General features: G+C 55.9%; 1 protein-coding gene across 4 annotated transcripts in view; it reads right to left on the reverse strand.

Annotated features, from left to right (window-relative positions):
• The window catches only part of CLPB (caseinolytic mitochondrial matrix peptidase chaperone subunit B), a 144,407-nt gene that overhangs the window by 119,632 nt on the left and 3,583 nt on the right, over window positions 1-21,192 (reverse strand). For all 4 annotated transcript variants that reach the window (XM_047754161.1, XM_047754160.1, XM_047754158.1 and 1 more), the window contains exon 2: window positions 20,972-21,023. In XM_047754161.1, the coding sequence (XP_047610117.1) occupies window positions 20,972-21,023 (52 nt within the window). The remainder of the gene's footprint in view (window positions 1-20,971; window positions 21,024-21,192) is intronic.

Genomic DNA, 21,192 nt, shown 5'->3' on the forward strand with positions numbered 1-21,192 from the left:
TCACTCCAGACTCGCGGAGGGCCCTTCCCTAATGAACTCAGTCTCCCGCTAGGCAGGGCAGTGGTGGGTGACACTAATTGGGGGTGAGCCAGGGGAGAAGATGGAGAGACCACACGAGCGGTCCGGAGCCCAATCCCAGCGCTCGCAGGGCTCTCGGGCAGCAGGGCGGGGCGGGCCAACCTCGCTTCACACGCAGGCTCTGCCACTTCCCGGGTGGGGAGCTGGGCACCGACGAGCGACTTAACCTCTCCCAACCACATCAGAGGGACAGCTCCTGCTCTCTGGGCCTGTTCCACAACTATCAGAAAAGGAAAGGACTCCACCAGCCCTACTTCCTATGTCACATGGGGACACCAGGAAGAAACAATGAGACAAAACGTAAGAACACCTGGTACGAGACAAAGCGCTACACAAGCGACGAGCCTGTGCCACCAGCGTCATCGCTTTCCAAGAGCGCATGCACCTCATTTGAAGGAAGCTGCAGAGTAAACCAGGGCGATACAGCCAAGGGGTAGCCGGAACCGGGACCCTAAATGCTCCCAGCGTCTGTGGCCTGACAGGGGAACGGCCTCAACCCCCCAGGCAAGGGCAGAGGTGGAATAAAAGCTCCCTGGCCCAAGAGCTGAGGGTGCAAGGGAGAGGAGCTGATCAAGGGGACCCAGGAGAGCGCGGGGGGCCCAGTAGTCGCCTCCGCCAGTGAGGAGGGTAAGGGGTCCAACCTCCACTTCCTGCCGTGAATGCGTCTCTACTGTTCCAAGTTTTGTTGCTACTTTTTTGTAACAATGAACATACTATTACTCTTTTTAAAAAAGCCCCAAAACAAAAAACAAACCCACTTTCTCAGGAAAGGAAACACCTATCCTTTCTTCCTCCCAGAAGCTTCCCTAAGACAGCCTTAGTGTGGCATGATGCCCTGTGAAGGCCTGAATCAACAGGTGTCCCACGGTCTCCTTGTCGCCCCCCCCCCGAGTCAGTGCGGCCCCCAGAAAGGAGGCTGTGCCTTGTGATCCTTGACACCAGTGCTGGCACAGGCACCCACACCAGAGGGCCTGATGAACCCGTGTCTGCAGCTCCTCCCCAAACGAGCTCTCACTGGCGCCCCGGCTGGGCCCGTCCTCTTCAGGAACTCGGGGTGTACGGGAGGGCGTGGGCACGGCCGCTTCTCTCAGGGCCAAGGATGCTTAGACACCGGCCTGGGCTCTCTCAGGAACGAGACCTGGGTCCACCTGCCTCTGGGGCTCCCTTTTCTCTGCAGCAAAATAAGGGAACCCCGTTAAATAACTTCTCAAGTCCCTGGCAGCCCTGAAATCCCTTAGGATCTAAGTATGCACGGCATCGAAACTGAGACGAGAACTCCCAGCAGACCTGAGCCCCTGCATGGCTTCCGAGGAAAAGACAACTGCTCGGGTTGGACGTTTTAGGAGCGAGGGGTTTCTGACGGGGCTCCGGGAACAGTTTGAGTGAGTCTGTTTGACCCGCTCTTCCGCTCGGGGGTGGGGGGGAGGCACCACTTGATTTTTCTGCCTCCTTCTTTAGGCCCAATCAATACAAAGCGGCCCGTGACCTTCAGTCCTGCATTGTTCCCCTGATTTCCGGATCCTTCACTCGAGCTGCCCTCAGCTGCAGCTGGGGAGGGGGCTGCCGGGTGGGGAGCTCCGTCCCACCTGCACCAGCGGCCTGGAAGCAGTGAGCCATGCAGACTCAATCACGATCGCTATCTGGGCAACAGGGCCCTGGCTGGAGCCTTGCAGAAGGTCCTGTTTACAGTAATAACAGCACCAGGCCCTGCCGTCTGAGCAGAGGCAGGGCGCCTGGGGCTAGAATCCACACACAGTCTCCATCTGTGCCTTATCTACCCAGTCAGCCTGGGCTGGGGGGCAGGGGCAAGGGAGGACAAGCTCTCGGACCCCAGCCTGGGTGACTTCGGGCAGACCCCATGCTCCACTCAGACGCCGGGGCTCTCTGGCATCATCTGCTTTCACTACTGGAACAGAGCGCCTCCTTCCAGGCTTGGCTCAGGCCCTGCCCCGAGGCACCTCCCCAGGTGCCCTCGCCCCATGAAGGGGCCCTTCCTGGCACTGCCACACACAGACTCCAAAGGGCAGCGAGTGGACAGCCAGGGAGAAGGACCAACAGCAAATGAGATGCCCTGTGTGATGGGCCTGCTTGCTTTATAATCAGTCACTTCCTGTCATGTCAAAAAGTTTTAAAATTTCCAGACGTAAAGAAGGATCTGCTGAGATCAGTCTGTCCAATCCTTTGTCTCGCACAGACAGATATGGAGACTCGGAAAGCGACAGCCCTGGGACAGACCGATCTGGATGTAAGCCTGCACGCGTCTCTTCTAGGCTGCGTGACCGCGGGCAGGTCCTGCTCACCTCTCTGAACCTCAGCGCTCCCACCCTGTCAGGCTGCCAGACCTACGCCGTCAGGGCGCTCGGAGGACCGGAGGCAATAATGCGTGCGAAAGCGCTTACATTTTCCAGGCGTTAGCTCTCAGGGTTCCCTCTGTTCTCTGTGTACAAAGGCACAGAGTGGAGGGGCTGTGGCAGAACCTCAGTGAACACTGCTGGATTAAACAGAATAAAATCCAATGCTGGGGGGACCATTCTTTGTCCTATCTTACAGTTTCTAGCAAGAACTTGGCACACTTAAAAAGAGATTATTATTATTTTTTAAAATATACATTTTTCCTATAGAGATCTTATTTTTAAATTTTTCTGGCCTTTTGTCTTTTTAGGGCCACACCCGCGGCATATGGAGGTTCCCAGGCTAGGGGGCCCAATCAGAGCTCCAGCTGACAGCCCACACCACAGCCACAGCCAGATCCAAGCCGTGTCTGTGACCTGCACCACAGCTCACGGCAACGCTGGATCCTTAACCCAGTGAGCGAAGCCAGGAATCGAACCCACATCCTTGTGAATGCTAGGCAGGTTTGCTAACCACTGAGTCATGATGGGAACTCCAGTTTCTTTTTATCTAGAATAGGTTCTCAGGCTGTCTTTGATATTCGTGACACTGACATTTCTGCAGAGTAAGGTTAGTTTACAGATTACTCTGCAATTTGGATAACAACTTTTTGAGGCACCACTTCCTATCATTCAACTATTCACTCCACAAACTATTCGTTCCTCTCTCTTTCCATGAGGCTGGTTATTACAGGACTCTGGGCAGGCAGGATACCTGATCAATTCTCAGGGCCCTTGCCCTCCACGGTGTTGGCGGGATAGCCACACACCTGGCAAGGTGCCAGGGGAGTGCAGGTCAGAGCAAGTGCCATGGGGATGACTTCTTGGAGGCAGAGGCACGAGCCGTGCCCGAAAGGATGGGCAGAAGCACAGACTGCCCTAAGAAACTCCCGGGATCTTGCAGAGGAAACATCTCCACTTCCCCAAGCAGTGTGTGCTGTGGCTGGGACGCAATAAAACACAAACCGCAGCAATACAGGGCCAGGAAGGGGAGGGTGCGGTCCAGGGCACCCTTCCCTTGTACCCTTGCTCAGGGCTCTAGGCACTTTGAGATGTGGTGACAGGAAGGCAAGGTCTGTCCAGGCAGCTGAACTGTGGGAAAGGGCCATGAGCGCCACCTACTGGCATCAGGGCAGGTTGTCTAGGCAGCAGCAGAGGGCAGTGGGGCAGTGGCGGGTTGCCAGGAAGCTTGCCACACTACAGTGGTGAGACACAGAAGCGGCTTGAATTTCTTAAACAGGGCTGGCCCTTGAGCCACCACTGCCAAGTCCCGGAGCACTGTGAGACTGTCGGTGCAGAAGGGACTGTGCAAAGCCAGCCACCACACCCGGCCCTCGAGACGGGAGGGCAAGACGCGCCAGGATTACCTCAGCTTTGTTCTCCAAGTCAGGCTCCGTGCTGGGCACCGAGGGTCAGAGGAATCAGACGCGGATCTTGCCCACAGGGAGCTCCTAGACTGAGCCGGGGGGGGGGGGGGGCGGCAATGGGACAAGCAGGGAGGGACACAGAGAAGTGCTCCGAGGATCCCGGGTGCTCTGAGAGCTGTCTGGCGGGGTGGGGAGCACACAGCAGGCTTGGCTCCTCAGGTCCCACAAAACTCTTCCCGTTTCCTGAGCAACCTACTATGCCTCAGGCACCTGACGTTTACAGTCTCCCCGACCCTGTGATTAGAGAAGGGGCCTGAGTCACACAGAGACGAACCCGCCCTGCTGAAGATGGCACGGCCCACAAGGGGCAGCCTAGGACAGGAGCCCGGGCTCTCTACACTGAAGCCACTGCCTCGCAGGGCCCAGGGCCCAGCTTCTTCCCTTTGCCCCACATGTAGCCTGGCACCAGCACAGGTATCTGGCGGGGCTAACCAGCACTCGTAACTGACGGGACTAACCAGCACAGGTAAGTGATGGGGCTAACCAGCACAGGTATCTGATGGGACTAACCAGCACAGGTAACTGATGGGACTAACCAGCACAGGTAACAGACAGGGCTAACCAGCACAAGTAACTGAAGTATCTGACGGGGCTAACCAGAACAAGTATCTGACGCGACTAACCAGCACTGGTAACTGACGGGACTAACCAGCACTGGTAACTGACGGGACTAACCAGCACAGGTAAGTGATGGGGCTAACCAGCACAGGTATCTGATGGGACTAACCAGCACAGGTAACTGACAGGGCTAACCAGCATAGGCATCTGACGGAGCTAACCAGCATTGGTAACTGATGGGCCTACCTGCACAGGTAACTGACAGGACTAACCAGCACAAGTATCTGACAGGGCTAACCAGAACTGGTAACCGACGGGACTAACCAGCTAACCAGCATAAGTAACTGAAGTAACTGACGGGGCTAACCGGCACAGGTAACGGACAGAGCTAACTAGCACAAGTAACTGAAGTAACTGAAAGGACTAACCAGCACAGCACAACTAACTGATGGGGCTAACCAGCACAGGTAACTAACAGGGCTAACCAGCACGAGTCACCGACAGGACTACCCAACACAAGTCACTGACGGGACTAACCAGCAGAAGTATCTGATGGGACTAATCCAGCACAAGTAACGGACGGGACTAACCAGCACGAGTATCTGAGGGACTAACCAGCACGAGTATCTGAGGGCCTAAGCAGCTGACCGAAAGTGACGGGGAAGGAAAGGCCTCAGGGGAACAGGCGGTTCCGTGAGGGCCGGGGATGCTCTGACCAGCTCTGCTTTCCAAAACCTTCTCCCTGAAGAGACCCCTCTCCCCCAGACGGAAGCCAGGAGAGGCCCAAAGCCCCCCTCCTTCTGCACGACGCTCTCTCACCGTCACCGCCACTTTCGCAGTCGCACGGCAACACGACACTTCAAGGGGCTCTTGCCTTTGGACTAACACGAGCCCGAGCCCGGCAGACAAACGGGAAGGGGAGGGTCGGTGCACCAAGCCCTGGTTCCCGCCAGACGGGGCCGACGGCAGGCCGAGCAGAATCCCGGCGCGTGAGGCAGCTCCAAGAAAGCCAGGCAGGCTCAGGCCACGTCCGCAGACTCATGGGGTCTCCAAAACGGGGGTCACCGCCCTGCTCCTCAGTCACCGTCAGGCCACTCTGGAATTCAGAGGGGCGCCCAAAACCTTAGGGCTGCTTCATTCAAAAGTGATGCGGAGGAGACCTGAACCCACAGTTGAGGGAACCAAGGCTTCTGCGGCCTGGAGCTGTCTCAGTATTTCAAAGTCTGAACGGGAAAGGGCAGCTGTGACGTCCTCGGGGGCAGAGCAGGAGCCGAAGGGAGGCGCCGCAGGGGGCTCCCCTCGGAACCGCGGCCCCCCACAGCCCTCGCAAGGCGTCAGGACTGAGCTACTCTTCCGATTACAGAGCTCAAGCTCCTAGGCCTCCCGCTGCCCGGAAGGTCTTGCAACCCAGCTCCCTGTATCCAAATGCAGCCACCTCCAGGCCCAGACTAAAGGCCACCTCGTCTACAGAGCCTTCACTTTTCCTGTGTCCTAACTACACTTCTCCAGCAGACGGCAAACTCCCGAAAAGGCACAGATCGTCTTGCTGCGGCTGTATGCTCCTCCTCCAGGCCAAAGGGGCAGAGTGCTCACGGCGGGCCTTGAGAACGAACAAACGCCAAAGAAAATGTACGAATGGCCAAGAAACTCAGGAAAAGATGCTCCACATCACCCGCCATCGGGAAAACGCCAGTCAGAAGTCACAGTGAGGAGTTCCCGTCGTGGCGCAGCAGAAACAAATCCAACTAGGAACCATGAGGCTGTGGGTTCGATCCCTGGCCTGCTCAGTGGGTTAAGGATCTGGCGTTGTCCTGAGCTGTGGTATAGGTCGCAGATGTGGCTCGGATCCCGCACTGCTGTGGCTCCGGTAGAGGCCGGTGGCTGCAGCTCCAATTCTCCCCCTAGCCTGGGAACCTCCACGTGCCATGGGTGCAGCCCTAAAAAGACCAAAAAAAAAAAAAAAGTCACAATAAGGTATCACTTCACACAGACTAAGATGGCTCTAACAAAAAAAGACAGTTAACAAGGGTTGACAAAGATGTGGAGAAATCAGAACCCCCAGAGTTCACACTGCTGGTGAGAATGTTAAAATGGTGCAGCCACTTTGGAAGACGGTCTGGTAAAAAGTTCCTCAAAATGTTAGACGCAGTTACCGTGTGGCCTAGCGGCTCCATCCTAGGCATCGGCCCAGGAGACACCGCAGCATTACATTCACACGAAGACCTGGACACACATGCCCACTGCGGGGTTATGCATAACAGCCAAAGTACACCACCACAAATGTCTATCAATCGCCGAACGTATAAACGTACTTAACTTATATACATGGAAGAGCATTCAGTCATAAAAAGGAACCATGTACTGATACCTGCTACAACACAGATAAACCTTGAAAACATACTAAATCCAAGCCTGTCACAAGAGGCCACCTATTACATGAGTCCATTTACACGAAATATCCAGACAGGCAAACCCATAGAGACAGAAAGACAATCACCAGTTGCCAGGGTCTGGGGGAGGGGGACGGGGAGTGACTGCAACAGAACTGGATTTGGGGGGAGGAGAAGGGGTCATGAAAATGTCTTGGAATTAGTGGTGACAGTTGCATAATCTTAGAAATATATTAAAAACCACTGAGCTGCAGACTTTAAAAGGGTGAATTTTAAGATATGTGGATTAGATCTCAAAAGGAAAAAGAATAAACGAAGGAGCAAATGTTTGCTCCATCAGAGTCTGCTTATCACTCAGGAGGCCGAGTGTGCCTCCTGCCTAGAGGTGGGCTTGCTGGTGCCGCCCAAGAACTAAGGAGGAGACCTAAACGCTGGCCAGGAAGTGAGGCCGCAGACGCAGGGCCCTGGGCCCCGTCTGACCCAGGTGGGGGCCATACCTGAGCCCCGATGGACGGGAAGGATGATGCTCTGCCTGCTGGGCTCCGACCCCTGGACCCCTGACGCCCCCCCCCCCCCGCCCCGTTGTTGCACTTTCCATTCTGTCCCTGCTCACGCTCTTTGTGCAAAGGCTGGTCAAACACACGGACGACTTCCCGGGAGGCCTGGGTGCTGTCCCCCCAAACAAAAGGGCATTGAGACGGAAGCTCAGCACAGCCTCAGAGAGGATTCTTATGCAGCCTTCCAGGGCCTCTCATGCGCACGAATGGAGGCTGCTGGGAACCAGTCAGCCTGCCCAGCTGCTGTCGCCTCCTGCTGGGGAGATTCTGGAGAACAAACAAGGTTTCATTCAGCCAATCATCAACTGGCCAGACTCTGTACTGTGTGCTCTCTGAGTGCCAGGCAGCCTGTGTGACTGGCTGTGGCAGAGGCAGGAAGAGGTGTCAGCCGCCTTGCTGTGACAGCATGGTCTGGGTGAAGAGACAGAGGCAGGAAGCAACAGCGGAGAAAGACAAGGAGGTGAACACGAAACACAGTACCATTTGCTCCGACTTTAAGACTGTGGGAAGTTTTTTTTTTTTTGGTCTTTTTTAGGGCCACGCCCGCAGCATATGGACGTTCCCAAGTGTCCAGTTGGAGCTACAGCTGCCGGCCTACACCACAGCCACAGCAATGCCAGATCTGAGCCGCTGTCTGCGACCTACAACACAGCTCACGGCAGCACTGGATCCTTAACCCACTGAGCGAGGCCAGGGATCGAACCTGCGTCCTCATGGATAGTAGTCAGATTCGGAAAAACACATACTTTGCACTCATGTGGGCCCCGGTTTAAAACAGCCGTGGGGTAGGAAGCACTAAATCCACCTGAGCCTCCACTGGGAAATGGACATAACACAATCGGTTTCGCGAGAAGGCAGCAAAGAATGACAGCAACAGTCTACACTGTCTAGCAGCCTGCCGCACACGGCGCGGATATCTCACGGCAGCTGTTAATGCTAGAGAGGCTGTGCTTTCTGGAAGAAGCGCTTGAAGGCGGTGATGAACCAGGAACAGGATCTAGACAGAACAGACCCACAGGTAGGACTGGAGAAGCCCAGTCTGGTTGGAATGGGGTCTTGGGCAGCGGGGAGCCAGGCGTGGCTGGCGGGGATGCGGAGGGGCCTGTCCATGCTGAGTGGAGCTGAGGGCAGGACAGAGAAGGGATCTGGCTTTGCTGTTTACCTTGGGGAACCTTGTGGATGCCTAGTAAGGTTCTCCTTTGAGCCAAGAAACACCTACCTGAGCCTGAAAAACTACCAGGAGACCCTGACCCAGGCGAGCTCCCGGGGTGGCTCCCTGGGGGGTGGGGGGTGGGCGCTCCCAAGCAGGCAGCTTTGGGCACAGCACTCAAGGGACCCAAGTGTCTGGTTTATCCTCTATGAAATGCGGCTACGTCACACACACACCTGTGCAGACGCAGTGATTAAACCCTTGCGCAATGCCTATCTCAAAAAAAAAGGCATTCAACAAACACTGGCCACCGATAGAAATGTTTAACAAGGTTATTAAAACATTATTTTATGGCTTTTATAATACACAAATACACAGTATATGTAAAATATATTAAAAGTTATGTTAGTGAAGTAATATGCTATAAAAGTTCAATGAAACTAAAAATATGTGGGTTCTTAAAAAAAAGTAGTAAAAGCAAGCATGACGGGCTGGATAGATTTTTTTTTGCTCCCCCTTAATATTCATATTTAGCTTGTGTCCATTAGTGTGGGGGTCTCTTTGGGGTCTCACCACCAGGAACTTTAGAAGAACATAGCAGGTAGGGAGTTCCTGTTGGGGCACAGTGGAAACGAATCCGACTCGTATCCATGAGGATGTGGGTCTGATCCCTGGCCTCGCTCAGTGGGTCAGAGATCTGGGGTTGCCGTGAGCTGTGGTGCAGGTTGCAGACGAGGCTTGGATCTGGCGTTGCTGTGCTTGTGGTGTAGGCCAGCAGCCGAAACTCTGATTCGACCCCTAGCCTGGGAGCTTCCATATGCTTTGAGTGCAGCCCTAAAAAGCAAAAAAAAAAAAAAGGGAAAACATAGATGTTAAAAACTGAATATGCAGAGAATTCTATCACCTTAATTTTGCTAACTCAAGAGCAAAAAACCCGGTGTAATTAATACTCAAAACCAACACCTACTGGGCTCCACGGCTCCACAGCCGGTTAAGGATCCAGCATTGTCATCGCTGCTGCAGCACGGGTTCAACCCCTGGCCTGGGAACTTCCACCTGCTGAGGGTGAAGCCAAAAACAGGAGCCCCACCTCCCCTGATGCACTGAGCATCTGCTCTGCTCGAGCTGGGCCCAGCGCTCTCGGGGTCCGCACTTATTGCTCACGGTCACTCCCCACCCGCGGGGCAGATGAAGAATCTCGGCCCAGAGGCGAGGCTGCGTTCCCAGGTCACAGGGCTAACGAACGGATCCAAGCCTTGTTTCCTCAGACTCACAGCTGGGAATCTAGTCCAGCTCCTCAGATTCCTCAGGTCTCTAGCCCCAGGACTCCTGCCTCTCGGGCAGACCCACTGAGAGAGGCACAAGGAGAGGACTCTGGGCCTGGGACCCCTGCCCGGAAGGGAGGCAAGGGAACGGGACAGGATGGAGAAGGGCCTCAAGTTCAGACGTGAGATGTTCTGAGAAGGCTCCTCATTCAGGACCGCGACAGAGGAGAAACTGGCAAAACACTCAAGTGAATATGCTAAACCCAGGAACACAGCAGCTTGGCTGTTTTTAATGTTCCTGCATTTCTCTCTGTTCCTCAGATTCCAGGCAAATTCTTTGGGAAAAATCCAGCTGGTTCCCTGCCATGCTGAAAGGATGTGTGCCATGGCTAGGACTTTTGAGAAGCAGCACGTGGGCACAGCGAGGGCGACGTGCACACAGAGCTGGAAGCTGGCCCTGCCAGGCAGCCCTGGGGACTGCAGCTTTGTAGCCTCACTGCCTGGGGCCGGGTCGGGGCCCAGAAGATGCTGGAGCTGGCGAGCTGGCTCCTAAGGCTCCTTGGCATCAACAGGGCCGCTGAGCACATCAACCCCCTCGCAACCACCCTCGCCCCACCCCGCCTCAGTGGCCACCGCGGCTGGCAGGGGACAGAGCTCCTGGCCGCAGCCCCCCTCCGGCCTCCAAGCCCTGAAGCACCTGCTTGCTCCCCAGGCGCCTGGCACCCCCGAGCTGCCGTCTCTTCGGCCTTTTCGGTCCTTGGCACTTGCTGCTGTCCTCCTGCCACGGGAGGAAAGCGCCTCCGCCCTCTCACCTGGGCGGACGCCTCCTCTCCCTCCCGGACTCGGGCTTCCCGGGAAGCTTCGCTGAGGGCAGGACGGCTCTCGCAGGCGCTCAGGATTCTCGGCGCCAGGCCTCCGCAGTGCCCACCACACTGCAACCTCCCATCTGCACGGTGAACGGCCGACTTCAGGAGGCGAGGCCCGCGCGCGTCCAGCTCCCCACGGACCCAGCAGGGCCTCGGGCAGGGCTGGCACACGGCAGCCCCGCGGCTCAAGGACCAGAGGGCTGAGGGAGCGGGCCATTTTCATGTCTTTTCTAGGAGAGGTCGGGTCCCCCACTCACAGGTTCCTTATGACTGTAAATGACAACCTAACGCTTACCACCGACAGAACACTTTTACAACGTTCACGAAGTGTTTAACTATTTGCATGCACGATACGGCACTGGTCTGCCACCTCTGACACTCTCGGTCCTGAGAGAGAGGGAAAAGCAACTGGATGATCCACCCCCAAGAGGGTGACAGAGGGAGCACGAGGTACTAGGGGAGCCTGCCCGGGCCTGGAGCGTTAGGGAAGGCTTCCTGGAAGATGAGGCAAGGACGACCCGAAGGAGGAGAAACCGTGCAGATGATGAGACATCCCCTGCCCGGAAGGCTCGAGATCCGGGGAAGGCGGTCGGGCAGGTCTCTCAGAGTCGACATCACTGAGGAAGCGAAGAGCCTGCCCACCCACGGCCGCACAGCCAACCAGGGCCAGCACTCCAGAGGCCCAGTCCCAGGGCTGGCGCCCCCTCTCAGGCACCCTCCTCCCAAGCCGGCCCAGTAGGCCCTGGCTGTCCTCTGCTCCCGCGCTGGCCAACCGCCTGCCGCTGCTAAGGTTCTCAACAGCTGGCTGGCTGTTTCCTACCCGTGACGTTCAGAAGAAGCTGCCAACCAGTCTTCCCGGCTGCCTTCCATCACTCGGGGACAAGCAAGCATGTCAGCACCTCAGCAAAGACGCCAGGCCCCGGGGCCACCCCGCAGAAGCACTGCCCCGGGAAGGGGCACTGGAGCGTGGCCCGGAGGGTCAGTGTGTGACCCAGGCCCCCCAAGGACCACTGTCTCTGCAGGGCTTGACACTGAGAAGAGCTTCATGCTCCTATCTCAAAGTTCTCAGTGGGAACCCCACTAACGAGATTTGGAATGAAGGCTCAAAAAGGGCGGGCCTGTGACCTGTTAAGAGTCAGAGACACAGTGACTGTGACAGGAGTGGAACCCAGGTCTTCTCATTCTAAAAATCCTGTACTCCTTCTTCTATAAGATCATGCTGCCTTCCAACACCCCAGGATTCAAAAGCCTGTGTCGGTTACACCCTAACATTTGAAAAACACAACAAGCATCAAAATTCAAGAGTGATGCCAGCTAGGCCTTGACCTCTGGTCTAGGATAAAGCTTTTGCTTCAACCTCCTGGAAGCCACAAGCACATTTACGTATTTACAGGTTAAGAGAGCTGGATGTCTGGGTTGCTCTCATGCCATCATTGATATCTTCCCATCCAGCCAACATGATCCAATGATCAATAAACAGACAGCTTCTGTGAGGCCCGGAGACAGCCAAACGTATTTAGCAGCCAGGGCTTTTGTTAATTAGATAAACCCCGGGATCAATGTGCAGAACATTTACCTGTGCTGCAGCTAAGCACACTGTGGACACCTTAATCCTGCCACATGGACAGCAAGGGCCTCAAGCCCCAAGCTGGGGCATCTGGGGACAAGCGTCAGACCAAGGCATCCATGCAGAGTTAGAACAGATGTTTTCAGCCCTCGACAAAATCCAACGCTTTCCTCTCCCCTGTGCTGCAAGCCAAATGAGACGTTTCCCCCCAAAGGTATCTAGTAAACACGTTTCAGCTGGTCTAAAGTACTTTATTGTCTAAAACCATCAAACGAGAAATTAAAATGTCAAAACAAGCTCTAAGCGATCACGGGGGCGGCGTGGTGGGCAGAGCAGGCGTCAGACAGACTCCGCCGCCGGCCCGCCCGCGCAGCATCGCTGGATCATCTCTCTCACGGGAATGTCGGGCTCAGCGTGTTCAAAACTGAACTCATCGTCTTTCCTCCCAACCCAGTCTTCCTCCACCACCTTCATCTCAGCAAACGGCAACAGCGTCTCCACAGCTCATCAACCCGAACCTCATCCCTAACACCTTCCTCTCCCTGATGGACCCCATCCGACTCTACCCATTCACTCCAGATGCCCAGACTGAATGCCTGTGACATGCCAGGCACTCCCGCTCTTCCAAACGTCCCCGAGCCCCGTCCGGCTTACCCCTCCATCTCCGCTTGCTGCCGGCTCCTTCGTCCGAGTCGACCGCCCCCCCCGCCCGCCTCCAGCCGCTTTCCCCAAGGCTTCCGCAAGCACCATCTCCTTCTACGGATCCATCCCCCAAGGAGCAACCAGAGCCATCTCCCCACAACTGCAGAGCTGCCCCCGTCACCATGTGCGTCTCTCCCGCCCTCTCCCTCAAATGCTTCACTGGCTGCTCACCGTGCCTCGTAAAAATCAAAATCATGACCGCGGCCAACAGGGCCCGTGATCTGGTCCTTGCTGAGCTTTCCAACTTTCTCTCGTGCCCTCTCCCAGCTACTCTCTCGAGTCCGGTCATGCCGGCCTCCTGTCAATTCCTCAATCTCTCACCTCTTTTCCTGACTCAGGCCTTCTGCCCACGGTCCCTCCAACTCCAGCTCCTTCCACCTTTCCCTTCACCCGTCAGGGCTCACGTCAGTCTCACTCGGATGCCTTCCTTCCTGATGCCACGGCCCCATCAAGGTGACATTCCCAAGGGTCTGCACTTCCTTGGTCGAAAAGCTGTATTAAGCTGTAATTCGGATGCCCCTCAACGTACCCACGCGAGGTGCGTGACCCAACCGTTCTAGCAGCTTCAGAGGTGCAGGACCCTGCCTACTCACCACAGACCAGGCTCCACATCCCGAAAAGAAACTCTGGGCCCGTCAGCCGTCCCTGGCGATTCCCGCCCAAACCCCAGCTCTCCGGTACCGTCCCTCTCTATGGGTTCATCTGGTCTGGATATTTTCTGTAAATCGAATCCTATAATATGCGGTCTTTTGTGTCTGGCTTCTCTCACTTGGCATAATGAGTTCAAGGTGCATTCGTGTTGTATCACATACACCTCGGTATTTCATTCTTCCGTACTGACGAATGACACGCCACTGAATGGCTCTCACGTGTTCACCCGCGGATCAGTTAACCGGTGGGGTTATTGTGAATGGTGCTGCCATGGACATTCTCATACGTAAACGCACATGTTTTCATGCCTCTAGGAGTGGACCTGCCGGGTCACAAGGTAACTATATTATTCTGAGGAACTGCAACTGTTCTCCCAAGGAGCTGCACCATTTCACGTCCCCGCCAGCAACAGGAGAGGGTTCCAACTCCCCCTCTGCCCACCGACACCCGCTGTCGTCCGTCTTTCCAATGGGCGCCATCCTAATGGGGGAGAGGTCTGGACGGGCACTTTCCTAAGGCTGATGATGCTGAGCATCTTGCCACGTGCTTAGCGGTCATTTGAGTATCTTCTTTGTTGAAGTGTCTACTCAGATACTTTGTCCATTTTTAAATTGGTTTCTCTTTTTATTGTTGAGTTGTCAGTATTCTTTATTATTATGGATACAAACCTCTTATCAGATAGATAACTTGTGATTATTCTCCCATTTTGTGGCAGAGTCTTGAACTGTCCTTTGAACACAAAAATTTTTAATTTTTTTCTTTTTTCACGGCCGCACCTGAGGCATATAGAGGTTCCCAGGCTAGGGGGTGTATTGGAACTGCAGCTGCTGATCTACGCCACAGCCACAGCAACACTGTATCTGAGCCACATCTTCGACCTATGCTGCAGCTTTGCAGCAAAACCAGTTCCTTAACCCACTAAGAGAGGCCAGGGATCGAACCCTCATACTCACAGACACTATGTCAGGTTCTTAACCCATTGAGCCACAATGGGAACTCCAAAAATTTTTAATTTTGATGAAGATCAATTTTTTTTTTGTCCTTTTTTTTTTTGCTATTTCTTTGGGCCACTCCCACGGGATATGGAGGTTCCCAGGCTAGGGGTCGAATTGGAGCTGCACCGCCGGCCTACGCCAGAGCCACAGCAACGTGGGATCCGAGCGGCATCTGCAACCTACACCACAGCTCACGGCAACACCGGATCGTTAACCCACTGAGCAAGGGCAGGGACCGAACGCACAACCTCCTGGTTCCTAGTCGGATTCGTTAACCACTGCGCCACGACATGAACTCCAATTATCTTTTTTTTTGACTTTTTGTGCTTTTGGAGCCATATCTAGGGAGGCTTTGCCTAGCCCAGAGCCACAAAGATTTGCTCCCAGGTTTTTCTTCCCAGAGTTTTATACTTCAAGCTCTTACGTTTAGGTCTACAATCGATTCTGAGGTAATTTTTGTGTACAGGTGAGGTAGGGCTCTAACTGGATTTTTCTGCATGTGGATATCCAGGTGTCCCAGCACCACTTGTGCTGTACTGCATTTTGAAGCACATAATTATAACTGCACAGTCATCTGGCTCCCAGTCCGACTGCAAGTACCAAGCGGGCAGGAACTGCACCAATCTTGACCACCCCTGTATCGCCAGCACTCAGCCCAATGCATGGCTCCTAACAGGCGCTCATATATATTGGCTGAACTACATAGTAATTTTATAACTAATAATAAATACTCAGAAGAGAAAATCATGGACTTGGGGAATAGACTTGTGGTTGCCGAGGGGGAGAGGGTGGAAGTGGGATGGACAGGGAGCTTGGGGTTAAGAGATGCAGACTCTTGCCTTTGGAATGGATGAGCAATGAGACCCTGCTGTGTAGCACCGGGAACTGTGTCTAGTCACTTACGATGGAGCATGATAACGTGAGAAAAATGGATGTATACATGTATGTGTCACTGGGCCACCATTGCTGTACAGTAGGAAAAAAAACAATGCATTGGGAAAATAAAAAATAAAAGTAATACAAAAACAAATAAATACCCTACGAGTCTCTGAAGTACAGAGATGGTCATTTCCACGTTACTCTGGCTCAGAGGTCAGACACCTCGGGCTTTTTTGCTGGTTCTCAACTTTTGACTCATGTGCCCCCTCCTCACCTAAGAAGGGGGTCCCGGAGCCCCTCCAGACCAGGGACTGCTTCTCCTTCCTGCGGCGCCACCCGTGCAAATGCAGCTCAGGGCTGGGCACCGAGGGCAGGCTGGACGGAGGAACGACGGAGGGGCGAACGGGCAGCGCCCTGCAGGACAGGTCCGTCTCTATCTCCAGTCCCTCCTGGCCTCAGACTGCGATCCAGCATCACCACACGCAGGCAACGGCCCTGCTCAGCACACCCCAGGCGCCTCTTGCCTCGGCGCTACCACTCACGCTGTGCCCTTTGTCCGGAGCGCCTCTTCGACTTGCTGAGCCTCCTGATGTCTACGACTCCGATCTGGTGGCATTTCCTCTAGGACATCTGCTCTGGCCCCCAGGTTGCTCAGCGGCATCTCCTGGGCTCCGGGCAGAGCCCTGATCACACTGTGTTGCCACAGTCTTCCCCAGAGCCCTTCATCAGGGCAGGCGGGCATGCTGGGACAGGGGTCCCCTGTGCCAAGCACAGGACCCAGCATACGACAGGTACTCAGTAAACTTCTGTCAAATGAAGAACTGAACCGTGCAGAGAAAGGGCAGGCCGTCTGAAGGCCAAGGTCGCTGCTCCCCAGTTTCTTTCATTTGGAAAAGGCTTGGGCTGATGGGAACCACGGGGTTAAGCACTCAGCAGAGGCCCAGCTCTGTGCCAGAAGGGACGTGAGTGAGTCGGATGGAGTCTTTCGCCCCAGTTTGTTTGCAAGGAAATGTGATCCCCACGGAGAGAAGAGGCGGCCTTACTTCTCCCAGCCCTGACAAGGCTCAGCCCGAGCCCGGACAGATGTGCCTTCAGTCTGCCTTGTGCCCTAGGTTTCGGGTGAGCGGTTTCTGAGTTCAGAAGCCAGGCTTGGCTTCGGGCTGAGCCCAGGAGCAGGGCCACCTGCTCAGGCTACTGACAGGTGAGACAGGGGCCTAGGGACTGGGCTTCCACTCTCTAAGAGCTAGAGCTGAACTTGCAAACAAGGTGTAAGTGCCTCGAGGGAGGAAGGAACCCGCTGCTACATGGAGAAAGGAGGAGGGGGAGGGAAGAGACGGGGACCCAGCCTCCCACTGGTCCCCCCATGGGAGGATGGAAATACGACTCTGGAGGGCCTGCCTCAGGTGTGCTGAAAAGTCAGTAAAAAGCCGTTTCCCCCAAGTGTCGCGGTGCTGGAGAAGAAAAGTCACGCTGGCAGCCAGACCCCGTCAAGCCTGGGAAGGCACACAGTCCGGGGGTGTGGGCTGAAGTCCAGCCCACACCCTCTCGATACAAAGAAGAGTGTGGCGAGCGAGCAAGCGAGCGGCAGAACCTTCCCTGGCCAGGCCCGCCCACACCACACACGGGCAGCCGGCTCCAGGCCCGACGGGCCAGCAGTGCCCACTCCTCCCGGTGCCGCTGAGCTGCTGGCTCGAGCCTCTCTTACTCCATGAGCATCACTCCTGACGGGCTCCTGACCGGGGCCTCCGGTCTGTGGACGGAGTGCCTCCTCAGTCAGTCCAGCCCTGCCACTTCCACGCGACGTCCAACTTCCCTTCGAGCAAAGGATTCCTCACCGCCACGGGCTGGCACGGCCCTGCATGACCCGCAAACCCCCCAGACCAGAAGGAAGGTTCGGGAAAAGGGGGAGATCATGCCAGCGGGGAGGAGTCAAGGGCGGCTCCACACGGGCTGTGAGCCAAGGGGCCGGAGGACCTGAGCAGAAGGTACCAGCACAGGGTGCAGGAGGCCGTCTGGCTGGCGGAGCTGCAGACCCCAGGGCAGCCGTAAAGAGGACGCTCAAACGCCTCGCCCTGAGCAGCAGAGCTCACTACCCAGGGCGCTCCCAAGGCTCGGGGCCGAGGAAGGAAGGAGCCCTCGAGGCAGAGACACACACAGCACAGAGGTCCAGAGAGGGCATGGGGAACGAGCGGAGGGGACAACAGCACCACGGCGGCTGAGTTTCGTCCCAAACCCTGATGTCACTGAGCACAGGTCACACACACGGTGACCCAACCACGTACAAACTATGAGAAAAGGTCTGCTGGAAACTGAGGACGGGATTCTTCCATCCTGCTGCTGGCAGGCCTGTGGGCAGAGCTCAAGGCCAGGACCCAGAGGAAGAAATGAAGGCTCCTGTGCAGAGTCCAGGGTGTAAAAAGGCTAAGTAAGGACCCGCTGTGAGATTTCAAGCACGTTTCCTTCTAGCAGGATGGCCGGGCCCTCGCCACCCCGCCTGCAGGCCCGCACCCCAAGCCTGGCTCTGCGCGCACGAGGAGCTGCAACTGGTAGGTTACATGTTTGGTTCCGCGAGACCAGGGCCTGGGGCGCCCCCACTCCCATCTCCGGGGTCCAACAGAGGCTTATACATTCATTCATAGGCAGGGACTATCCTGGATGAGAAGGAGCAAAGCCTGTCCCATTCGGGCCCTTGTCACCTTGAACTTGTCTTGTGCAAACAATCTCTTCTCAGAGCTGCCTCGAGCCCTCCCCTCATTCTCCTCATCCTTCACGCTTCACTCACTGCCCTGTTCAAAACCCTCCCCAGTGCTTACAGCACAAGAACTCCAACCCCACCCCGCGGGCGCTCCGGGCTTTGCATTTTCCAGTGGCTCTCCAGTCACCCCCCCTTCCCCCCGCCCGCAATGCTGCACAAGCACCACCTCAGCAGCACCGACGGGACCCTGGGCCCGGCAGCCAGCCAGCCAGCATCTTCCTCCCGCTGCCTCGGCTCAGCCTGCTCCCTGCTCTCTGGCGGGAGGGGAGCTGGGGGTGAAGGGGATTCTGCCCGAGTCACCAGGACCGAGGGAGACGGGACGACAGGAGGCAGAAACCAGGTGAGAGACGGCGGATGTACAGGAACGGTCCCTACAGACCCTGTGCACACAGGCCAGAAAGAGGGCCCGGACGGGGACACACACACATGCACACACCCCCCAAATCACTCCCTATAACCTGGGGGCAGAGGTTTAATTACTATGGAGAAAAACATGCATCTGACAATTAGATTCTCATCACTCACCTATGGAGTTTCCCTAAGACAAGACGCCCAAGGAGAAGGGTCAGGGGCCAGGAATGGTTCCCAGAGGGGACGGGGGAAGGCAGGCCTCAAAGGCCCGCCGCTGCCCAGCCGAAACCCTTATTGCTCTGCCCCCCCCCCCACCTAATCATTATTTTGGCACTCCCCCTACAAAAAAAAAAAAAGGAAAGAAAGAAACTTAGGGTGATTATAGCGAAATATAGTAACATTCTGTCCCCCTTGTAATGTTACAACCCGTGATCACTGCAGAACTTCGAGAAGCCTGCACACGGAAAGCTGCTTAACCAAGAGCTTCCACACCTGCTTCTCCCTGCCCGGGACGCCACGAGCTCCTTCGCGGGCGAGCGAGGAGGGAGGGAAGACTGAACGCAGGAGCTCTTCTGCGCACTCCTCCTACGCAGACCCGGAGGTGCGGGGTACCAGGACGACAGGTGTGGTTTCCACTGCCCCCTGGGCATCCCCAGCTGGCAGCCCTCCCCTCCGAAGCCCCTCTCCTCTCCCTCTAGCCACAGAGCTGGGAAACAAGGCAATGAGAAAGTCAAGAGAAGGCAAGAATCAGGCTTTCTTCTCGAAAAGCGGCCGGGTCTCCAGCCATCAGAAGGGAAGTGCCACCCCCAAGCGATGCCCTCAGCTCTGCCATCGCTTTCTTCAGAGGAACCAGTCTATGCTGACTCGGGAGATGGGAGACTAGCGTCGAGACCAGGGTCAGGCAAACTGTGAGCCAGAGGCCAATCCTGCCTGCCACCTGTCTTTGGAAATAAAGTTTTATTGGAATATACACACGAAAAAAGAAAAACATGCGTTTGAAAGTACTAAAAACAATCAACCCTTGGGTGGATTCGTGGCACTGCTGTGCTGTCAATGCGCTGCCCACACTGGCTTGCCAGCCTGGCAGCAGTTAACCTCACAGCTCTCCACAGGTGATGCCAGGTCAGCAAACGCCTTAAAGGAGGGAGCACAGCCAGCCTCCTCCCCCTCGTGTCACTGCACTGCAGCAGAAGGAAACGAGGCCCATCCGTTTCTGGGGAATGAAGATGCCACGCGCTGCCTGCAGTTATGAATGGCTCTTATAACAACGAGCTGACATCTGTGCTTGGTTTTTAAGATGCATCATTGCATGTTTATTAAACTATTGCTCCATCATATTTATTTGGCTACAAAACAACTCCCAACCCATACTTCCAAAAGTGGTTTATTAAAAACTAAGCCTTGAACATTAATACTCAAAAGCACCCTTGAGAATCAATAATAATGCTGCAGATAAAATGAAAGAGAATCAAAGCAGTAAGTCTTGGCGGGGGCTGCAGCTGCCTTTCAACGCCATCTCGAGGCTGAGGTGGCTGGAGTGGGACAAGCACCGAGATCGTGTGGCGCTGGGGCATCCCCGCCACCTCCACACAGCGGTTTCCTGCCTAAAACGTGCCGCGGCGGCAGGGAAGGGAGGGGTCCTAGGGCCACCCGGCTCTACACGAAAGGCAAAAAACGAAGGCCACGGTTAGGCCTAATGGGGGGCTACTAGCTTCACTAAGAATGAAGCTTCTACCTCACTCACAGCCTCATACTGAAGCCCTATGTCTGAGGATCCATCCAGGACACAGACTCTGCCCTGCATCTGGCACCAGGCTGAGGCCCGAGCTGAGTCCTATCCCTGCGTAAGAACAGGCCTCAGACCTCACCAGCCAGGGGGGTGCCAGGGGACCAGCTGAGCCAGGGAGGCTGGAGAAAGGCCGTCAGCCAGCGTGTGCACCCGAGTCCTGCAGGCAAGCCTCTCTAGCCCTAGAGGACCTGGCAGAAAGGTCTCTCTCGGTTCGCTCCCAAATCCCCAAGTCTCTCCGCTGGTGCCCACCTGTACCCCACCCAGGCAGCAAGCCAGCACTGTGTGGCCAATCCCGCAGAGGAGCAAGGACCAGAGGAGGTGGGCGGACTCTTAAACCAAGCCCTGCAAGGAAAAAAGCAGCTGAAGGATCCAGGGGTGTTTGGGGTCAGAAAAAAGACACAGGGGCTGACACTCCACCTTAAGATACCTAAGGGCTGACCTGGGCCAAAGGAACCCTGATGACTCGACTACAAAGAAGCCACACGGTTCAGGGCCCAGCTCGGTGCGAGGAGCTCCCCCAAGGGAGAGTCGCCACCAGAGCAAGGGCCGCCCGGCCCAGCCGTCCGGCGAGGGAGAGCAGGGCCTGCGGTTCAGCACTCACCTGCGGACTTCCTGGACATTGTTGGCTCGAGCCGCTTCCACCAGGGCTGCATCTGAGGAGAGAGGAGGCACGGGTCAGCTCCCCGGCTAGGACCGCCCGCTCAGGGCTGCCTGCAGGGCCAGGCAGACACTGCGAGTGCGGGCACTTCAGAAACAAATGAAATGATGCCAGATACACAAAGAGGAAGCGGGCCGTCCCCACCTGCGTGGCAGGGGCGTTGA

The sequence above is a fragment of the Phacochoerus africanus genome, chromosome 11 (genome assembly GCF_016906955.1).
Source record: "Phacochoerus africanus isolate WHEZ1 chromosome 11, ROS_Pafr_v1, whole genome shotgun sequence".
Classification (NCBI taxonomy): domain Eukaryota; kingdom Metazoa; phylum Chordata; class Mammalia; order Artiodactyla; family Suidae; genus Phacochoerus; species Phacochoerus africanus.